The 10,044-nt window shown below is 37.4% G+C and overlaps 1 protein-coding gene across 1 annotated transcript in view; it reads right to left on the reverse strand.

Annotated features, from left to right (window-relative positions):
* ptprb (protein tyrosine phosphatase receptor type b) overlaps positions 1 to 9,697 on the reverse strand; it is a 43,441-nt gene extending 33,744 nt beyond the window's left edge. The window contains exons 1-3 of the mRNA XM_026146467.2: positions 9,268 to 9,697; positions 3,274 to 3,652; positions 1 to 94 (exon numbers count right to left, since the gene is read on the reverse strand). The exon at positions 1 to 94 is cut by the window's left edge and continues 44 nt beyond it. Coding sequence (XP_026002252.2) covers positions 1 to 94; positions 3,274 to 3,652; positions 9,268 to 9,342 — 548 coding nt within the window. The 5' untranslated portion in view covers positions 9,343 to 9,697. The remainder of the gene's footprint in view (positions 95 to 3,273; positions 3,653 to 9,267) is intronic.
* Positions 9,698 to 10,044: the final 347 nt, after the last annotated feature.

The raw sequence follows: 10,044 nt of genomic DNA on the forward strand, positions 1-10,044 counted from the left end.
AAGCGCTGCGTCCTGCCGTTTCCGGCCTGCCAGGAAAGGCTTAGACTGCTGCAGGTCCTGGATGTCACCGCCAGGCCAATCACTGCCGAGGGCTCTGAGACAAGAGCAAATTAAACATTAAACTAAATAATTCAATTTACAGCCCGCTTTAACCTTTTGCCTTGCATGCTTATTTCATTTAATCATTTGTACCTGTTCCAGCTTTTGTAAGATTAAGTGCAAAGACTTGCAAGCGTTTAAATGCCCATTTAGGCTGGCTGTTCTGATTTTTGTTGTTTACTCCCACCAACCCCTGTCGTTTTTGTTTTTTTGTTTTTAAAGAAAAGCTAATTGCGGAAACTTTAACTGTTTATTTGTGGAGATTGTGATGACTGTATTTGACCTCAGACTGGAGTGGCTGGTGACACAAGAGTACTTTTTTAACAACCCTGTGAGGCTGCAGAGAGGCGATGTGGGAGAAATTCAAACAGGCATGTGTGTGTGTGTGTGTGTGTGTGTGTGTGTGTGTGTGTGTGTGTGTGTGTGTGTGTGTGTGTGTGTGTGTGTGTGTGTGTGTGTGTGTCAGCAGGCCTCCCACGATGTTCAGACTTTGATGACAAGGCCACAGATGGATGCGATGGATCCTTTTCCTGCTGAAACCTCCCTGCAGTCCGACTGACCTTCATGTTCAAAATATATAATTTACCTTAAAGGAACAGTCCCACTGTTTCAGACAACATGGAGCTCTACCATGTTCGAGCTCAACACACCCTTTGGTTAGATGACAACCACAACATCAGTGGACACAAACACAATGCTGTAACGCAGCACATGTGAACATGGTGCAACTCGAGGCCGTTTAGGATCCACAGTTATTTCTTTGTTCTTTGTTTAAGCTTTTCTGACCCACAAAGCTACGACTGGTCTGAAGAATTTAGGACTGGTTCTGTACGTGCAGCCAGTCGCAGCCCTCTTCCTAAAACTGCTGTGAAGAAATGCCACCATGCTAATGGTTAAAGGCTACAAAGAAGTAAAGACATGGCATCAACATAGACCTTCACTGTGAAATGATTAGAAGTATCTTTACTCTGTAACTGGCAGACATACATGAACACTTTAAGAACTCTCTCATAACCTGAACCCAACATTAAATATTTAAGTTTTTCCTCTGTTGCCAACCAACTCTCTGAAATAAGCGCAGGAAACCTCGACACCACCCATAGTTCAGAGCAGAGAGCTTGTATTTGTTTCCAATAGCCTGAACATGATTTATGAAATTTGACCATTTTCTGTTACTATATGGGATAAAAATCAATGTCAGAAAATGATAACTGTTGCTTTTTTTATAGAAACTGTTAGCATTCATACATCTGCTGCTTAAGTCTGAAGTCAATCGTTTTCAGGTTCACATTCTCAAATCAAATAAACACAGAGTAAAAATTGTTTCAGCTCCAATAAAATCATCAGTGTGTCTTCTCTCCAGGAGCTATAATAAGGTGTGATGTTCAAACTTCTATGACAAGCAGGACTGATGAGGTTTTAGTTTTAGAAACATCCTATGAGGTCTTATCTTAAAGACCTCTTAGTACTTTTCTTCTGTCTTCCTCCCCTTACACCCAGCCAGCCGCAGCAGATGGCCACCCCTCCCTGAGCCTGGTTCTGCTGGAGGTTTCTTCCTATTGAAAGGGAGTTTTTCCTTCCCACTATCACCAAGTGCTTGAGCATAGTTTGATGGTCGGGGTTTTCCCTGTTTTATTGTAGAATCTTACAATATAAAGCACCTTGGCAAAACCGCTGTTATGACTTGGTGGTATATAAATAAAACTTAACTGAACCAAGTTAGAAATTAGCTACTTAGTTTTTATCTGGAGAGGATATACCATGTTCTGACTTTCTTTCTAAAAAGTCTTAAATGTAGAGTACTGCTATAACTTTGCCATAAATTTGGACAAAAATAAAGATGAAAACTAAATAGTGATGTTTGGAAGGTCAGTATAGTTGTGCTAGTTTATATAATGATTTGATATGTTTTAGCCTACCTCGTGACTAGCTACAGATCTAAGACTAATATAAAAACACTTGCACAAGGAATATGGAGGATGGGCGTTAAACTGTTCTCAATAATAGTTAATGTTGAGGACAAACAGACAAACGTCTTCATGTGACAGGAAGAAGATCCCAAAAACAGACCAAACTTCAGACCACGGTGTCTGACATGATCCTTCACGCAACAACTTAGTTAAATATAAAACTAAAGTCGGGATTAAGAAAGCTTGAATAATCTAGTAAGCTACAGGTGGATGGTTCTGTATCTAAAGATATCTTCAAATATCTTCAAAACTAAGTTTCTATTATTCTTTGAGACGTGAGACAGTTGCCTGGTTCATAGTTAGATTTTTCAACAAACTAACCAACCAACCAAGCTGGCAACCAAATAAATACATGTGATGTAAAAATATTTGACCAGTCCACTAAAGGTCAGTGGATGTAACAGTCGGCATGCCACAGAAGATAAGAAATCACAAACGCCACAGTAGAAGTGTTTTGCATTTCTGAGAAGGTTACTGTCGGGACTCGATTGGGTGCAGCAACACCCAGTTTTCCCCAAACTCAACACACACATGAACACAAACACACACTTATACACACCTTCACACCCTTTCCCAGTGCTTCCCACAGAACAAAGAAACAATGGAGGCAGGAAATGGCTGAACCCTGAGCTCTGCCCACGATGGAAATACACACTGAGGGTCCAACTTCTGTTCTGGACTCCCGCCAGCGTAGAGACACAACACACACACATGCATTTACTTTAACAGCTCTATCACTCTCTCTCAGCAGGGCAGGGGTTCCTGTAGCTAATCACAGAGCTGCAGAGAGGGGAAGCTGCATGACATTAACTCTGAGGTACACAAAGACATGGAGGTCGAGTCCTGTTGGTTCACTTCAAACGCGAGAGGGCAGAGGAGATGGAAACAATGCAATGAAACAGAAAACAATAGAGTATTAGCTCCACTATAGTGAATGGGGTTTAAGTCTGTGAACTGGTGCAGGTATGGTGTGTTTAGCACCGTGTCAAATAAAATAAAAATTTGTCTTGCCCTAATAAAACTACAAGAAGTAGCAGAAATGTCACACGTTCAACATAAATTCATTGTGCATTTGTAATCAAAATTACTGAGTATTCTAAGTAAGTAATGAGTATGCACATTAATATTGATATTTCCGTCAACAGTATGTATCTTTTTTGAATATTTTACATTTTTGACACATCTAGATGGGATCAGGACTTACTGGTGTGCGCGGTGATGTTTGCAGACTCCTGATCGGTCTTCGACTGCACCTGCAGCTGGTAGGTGGTCCCAGGCTCCAGGTGATCCAGAACACAGGTGAAAACTTCTCTCATGCTCTTGTTTCCTCCTGCTTCAACTCCTAGCTGGTCGGTTCCTACATGATGTGCTCTGCTTGAACCCTCCAACGCCTCCTCTTCTCTTGTTTTTTGCCTACACTCGATGCCATCTGTATCTGGAGAGGTCACAGTGAAAGAGCAGTTCTGTCCAGGTGTGCTCACAGTCAGTGATATGGAGTCCAGACTGGATACCAATTCAGATAAGGAGATGCTACATGGTGAAGAAGCTACATTTTCCTCTGCGGGAGCTGCGCTGCTTCCATTCTGACAGAAGAGATCAGACATCAGTGAGAAGAAACATTGAGAGGAAAACTTTAGAAATAAAAGCATAACATAAGTTTTTTTTTCCAGGTGTTTGTGACCAAAAGGTACACCAGTTAATACTGGGGAAAAAAATGCAATGCCTGAGCAAGGAAACCAAAAGCTGCATTTCTCCACTTGAGGCTTCAAAAGTGAGTCAGTCCTCAAAGACTTCATTGTTAGAGCTTTACAGGAGTCATACCTTTTGGTGCATTTCTAATCACCTGACCAATAATATGGCTCCTGTGCAGTTAATTGTATCAAACAGTCTATAAAGTTTGAGCCATGGTGGCCCTGAGAGTAAAACTGCAGGTCCCCACGAAGTACCGTAGGAAAGAACACCAGTTCAACTGATTTTATTTTGGCATGTAAAAATGTGGAACGTTTTTCTCAGATAACTGAACATGACGTACAGTGTCAGAAAAGATTATGATATTGTTCAAAATATCAGAATGTAATTTTAACTATTTTATATATGTACATATATATACATATATATATATATATACACACACACATATGTATATATATATACATATATATATATATATATATATATATATATATATATACATACATATATATATATATACATACATATATATATATACATACATATATATATATACATACATATATATATATACACACATATATATATATATACATATATATATATATAAAGACATCCTCACGAAACACAATGGAGACAGAAGTGACGAGCTAATGGTAAACGGCTAGAAGCGAACATATAATTACAATATTAAACAACTCATCCCATTAAAACACACTTTACCTGCATCCTGTAGCATAGTTTTTTTGTGAGATTTTCTTTTCCTTTATATATATGTATATATATATATATGTATATATATATATATATATATATATATATATATATATATATATATATATATATATATATATATATATATATATATATATATATATATATATATATATATATATATATATATATATATATATATATATATATATATATATATATATATATATATGTATATACCTGCATCCTGTAGCATATATGTATATATATATATATATATATATATATATATATATATATATATGTATATATATATATATATATATATATATATATATATATATATATATATATATATGTATATATATATATATATATATATATATATATATATATATATATGTATATATATATATATATATATATATATATATATATATATATATATATATATATATATATATATATATATATATATATATACACATATATATAAAGGAAAAGAAAATCTCACAAAAAAACTATGCTACAGGATGCAGGTAAAGTGTGTTTTAATGGGATGAGTTGTTTAATATTGTAATTATATGTTCGCTTCTAGCCGTTTACCATTAGCTCGTCACTTCTGTCTCCATTGTGTTTCGTGAGGATGTCTTTTGTGAGCTGATGCTGTCTTTTCTGCCTTGAGTTGCAGTGCATTTGACCTCTCAGGTCCACCGTACTGAAATTCTGAGAACTGATTTTGGATGTTGCTGAGCACTAATGAGCAGGTCTCTGTATCTGTTAGCCAATACCACCCTATCGTCCAAATATGGTTAACAGTTTCTACAGACATGTTGATGCTGGAGCGTTCAGGAATCTGCAGCCTGTTTTCCATAAGGGAGGAAACAACAGACTTTTATAGTCTGCTTTCAAGTCTACAGGAGGTTCATTCCCAAAATGAAGACGTTGGGCGTTGCTGTACTTTGATCCCATTGTTCTGATAAATTTCTGAAGTTCTGGCTACAGAGGAGCCAAAACGTAAGTAGTACTCAGATCATGAGTCCAAATTTTCCCCACCCTTCTTAATTTTGATCAGCAAACAAAAACTTTTTTTTCATTTTTCTTTAATATTTTCTGCTTTCCAAATATTTTTCTGATTTTGACTCACACATGAATAGGGGCATATTTTGGTGTTGATGCTCCAACCACTGAGAGGTAAGAGCCCAGTTTGACCTGCAAAGTAGGCGCTGGGAAGTAAGGGGGGTGGTGTAAGTTGAGCGGCTATTTTTAGAGTCCTTTCTATACCTTGTTCTGTAGTTTGTTTTTTCCTACTTGTTTTTGGCTTTCAATTTAACTCACTGAGGTTCAGACCCTAAAAACAGCTCAACTGGGTTTAGGAAAGGATCACAGATGGACACAGTGATGCCACCAGTTGCATTTTGAAGAGTGCTAAGTTATCAGCTAATGCCAGCTAAATTAGTTAGCACGCTGCATCCATAGACTGTATCAGAGCATCACACAAACTCCTGCTAATCAGTGCTCTGTAACATCCAAATAAAATCCTAGAATATAACTCCTCAAAACTGCAGCTCAGACATCTTGGACGGTCTGTTAGTACAATAACCTCACAGCAGCCATATTAGTGGTCAGATAATGTCATTAAAAATGCTCCACAACGCTCCAACAGCACAAACACAGTCCAGAGGTCCAGTTCAGTGACTCCAGTTAACTGAGGTGAAGCCTAGCACACAGCTAGCAGCTCCAGCCACCTGTGCCACCGTCCATTTAGCAGTCAAAGAGACCAGGCCCCCAACAATGCCAACTGTAAGCCAATGTAAAGAGGTAAGTTATAAAAATATTCTGTACAATTGTTATGAAGAGACTAAATTAGCTACAGAGAACGTATTTATACATAATTCCTGCTTTAAAGTTGAGCATTTTAAAATGTTTATAGGGACTGACTTGCTTTTGAACCCTCAAGTAGACATCAGTGGAACAGCAGATTTTGTCTAATGGCCCCAGATGTTGCTACTTGGCCAACAACATTAATAACCTTTGAGATTCACACACCTTTATCACCAATGTAATATCCCACTCTGTCAAGCTACACACCAATGGAAACTTTGTGTGTGACTTAGTCATACCAGCAGTGCAGCTTTGACAAAACAGCATTAATTAATGAGACTGAGGTGCACAAAGCTATCAAAGTGTCACCCAAAATGAGCAAAAATAGAATCAAATTTATTTGGTTCACCTCATGAGGGTCCAATCAGAAATGGCAGAAACTGACCGATCAAACCAACAAGCTTTTTAGCAACTACTGTCAGCATCTGCTGCGAAGTATAAAGATTAAGAGTTTATTTTAGTAAAAGGGCTGATTTTAAGGCTTTGAGAGCTGCAGAGTTTCTGAAGTATCCACCGCACGGACAGTTATTCAGCTGTGCTATTTAAAGAGCTGCGACTGCATGTTTGTGCGTTTCTATCATGTTTTGGGTTTGACTGTTGAACTGACCTCCTCTGTACTATGATAATAAAGTTGGAGATAGTTGCTTCTGAGCTTTTTGTCCTCAAATTTTGGCCAGCACAAGAGAAAATAAAACAATTTGTCACTGATAATGAAGTTCAGGGAGTTCAGAGACAACAATGCGGCAATGAGGCGACAGTCAGGAAGAGAAGGAAGTGCGACCGAGGAAAATGAGACTGTATAAATGTTGGTGTAACTTACTAATCACAGAAGTAGCAGCATGAGGTTATGGTTAAATCAACCTTCAATCGGCTTTGATATACTTTGATATAGTTGGAATTCTTTATTAATAAAGAAACGCCTGAACTGCCCCCAAACACTAATGTGAGCTAAACCTTGGCTTACTGTGAGGTCAGACTCATTAACCCTGTCCTACCCAGATAACTGACAGTGAGACTAGTCTGGGCTTCATTTTGCAAAAGTTAAGCACTGGAAAATGTGTGCTATGACATGTCCAAATGTGGCCCACATGTCATAGCACACCTCATATGTGGCACGTCATCGTTAAACCTCTGGGAGATTTTAGGCAGTCAGTCAAAGTCAAATATGGCCCAAGCAAAACTGTACAGGAGCCAAACCTTCACTGCTACTTGGGTAAACCTGCTGATGTGCAGTTTTTGGTTTCAGCCAACAATCATCAGAGTGTAAACCTGAAGACACTGGCTAGAAGTAAAATGTTCTGTTCAGTGTTTCTTTCACTGAACAAACATAAAGAAACATGAAACTGAAGCAATGATAGTAAGAACATCCCATTTTTTTTACTTCTGAAAAAAAAATACATATTTATTATTTGGAACTGTAATCTAGAAATGCATTCATCAGGAGCATGTGTTTCTACTCTGCTTTTCTGCAATCACATCCCTGGTTTAGCGCCAAACAAGTGACTCGCTTGTTTGAGTGTTTTAACCGCCGGGTCCACATATGTGGACATCACATTTTGGGTTGTCTAGACCAAAATACTAAATTTTGCTTTACAAGGGCCTGATATCCACTTACAAGGACATTATACGCCACTGTTCTATCGAAATTTAAAACAAATGTTCTCAATTGTGGATCTCATTTTTCTCAGAAACAAAAATTGGGTAAAAAAAAAATCTGGTAATTCTTTGTTTTTACATTCATCAGGTCCTAATATGTCCAAATATCAAAGAGAAATTAAAAATGCATGACATGGAAGAGTTCAGGTCTTAGGAGGTTAAAGTGGATGGAAGTATATTTAATGAAGTGAACCGTGCAAAAAGAAATCATTTTGTACATAGAAAAATGTTTTAGATTGTGTAAATGCTCCATCACATGTTGGAGCTCAAAGCAACACAAAGAGAGATGGCACTTTATGAGGTTTCCCTTTGCAGTAACAGGTGTCACCAAAGAAGACAAACTGTATCGCACAAACTTTTGTTTGTATCGAACTCAAAGTCTAAATTATAATTTTTAAAGGGTTCATTTCAAAAAAAGTCTCATACATTTCTGGCAATTTTCTTGATTAAACATTTCCGTTTTGGTGTTTAGAACAGGTCAAAAGCCTTTGAAAAGTGTTGAATGTTAATCAAATCAAACACTATGCATAGTTCACTGGTGACCTGATGGATGCTAACACCAAGATTTGTTTGTCATGAAGACAAATCTTTCTTAAAAGGATGAAAAATACAGATTGTTCTAAATATATACGTATATGTATATATATTTGGTTGGTTTAAGACAAAGTTTGCTGTTATATCTCAAGTTTTCTAACTAAGAATGACAAGGTCCTTAAAGCTTGACATTAACATAAATTAACCTGGTTTCATCTTTTTAGGCTAAACAGTGAATCTACTCTATGTAACATCTCACATGGATTTCATTTTATTTATCTCATTGCGTGTAATTTTATTCACACCTGACTGCTTTGGTATTTAAAATGTAAAAAAAGAAGGGCCAGTTTTATTTTGCAGTTTAATTTAAAGAACTGAAAGAAACCATGATTTAATATTTGCTCATCTTGTATTAGGCACACTTTTGAAAACAGAGTTGTGGAGACTTGTTCACAAAGCACTTTGTTTCTTTTCTTGTTGCATTTTTGTAAAAGTCCATGAAATATATAATAATTACTAAATTTCTAAAAAAAAAATTACATATTTGGAAAAGTAAAAAAAGTTTGCATTGTGTCCGAGATGACCCTGGACTACAGGAGCATGCAGAGTGATCAAAGTTAATCTAAAGAGTAACTCAGATCGCACGAGGTTGATATCACATTTGAAGCTTCTTATGTATGTGCTCCTTTTCTACACAGATCATGAATGTCAGACTGACCTGATGCAGCATCAGCAGCAGCAACGAGGTGAACCGCAGACAGCAGAAATAACTGCAAACTTTACATTTCAGCATTTTGATCCTGTCTCAGATCCCCACGCGGACCATGCACCACCATAATCCTAAGCCTGAGGTAGGACGGGTGTGTTTGTATTCACTGTTTCAGGTGGATGGTAGAAAATATCCTTCTCTTTAGTCTCTTTTGTGTTCAGCAAAGAATCCAAGTCCTGATAGGAAACCGAAGAAAAATGTTGAGAAAAAGTGGTTAAATGTCCTTTTTAATATCTTTTAAAAAATTATTCCTTTTTTAGACAAAAAATTGAAATTTTCCCAGGAAATGTGGTTTTATTTATCCGTCGTCTCTGCTCTGCCTCGTGTCCATCCTCTCCTTAAAACTCTCAAAGTAAAACAGCCTTTCCCCTCTTTGCGCTCCCTGTCTCACCAGCTGTATGTCTCTCTTCCTGCCTGTCTGTCTGTCACTCTATAGTGTTGAGGTTGGGACTCAGTAGCGGACTTCCTCAATCAGGCCAACAGACCTGTGAGTCACTGCAAAGGCACGACTACAAACCCAGCCTGGATGGAGGCTAAAAATAGGCCTGCAACTACAATAGCAGCACACCTTGATGCACTGACAGCAGAGGTAGATGTTAAAAATAGAGACGAGTGTTTGATTAAATCTCACTGAGACTGAAGTTTAAAGTTTGCTCCGTCTCTCTTTTTTAGTGACAGCTTTGTCTTTGGATGCCGCTCCATTAGTAACTTTGCTGTTTCTGTGGG

This window comes from Astatotilapia calliptera, chromosome 17, assembly GCF_964374335.1.
Source record: "Astatotilapia calliptera chromosome 17, fAstCal68.1, whole genome shotgun sequence".
Taxonomy (NCBI): Eukaryota; Metazoa; Chordata; class Actinopteri; order Cichliformes; family Cichlidae; genus Astatotilapia; species Astatotilapia calliptera.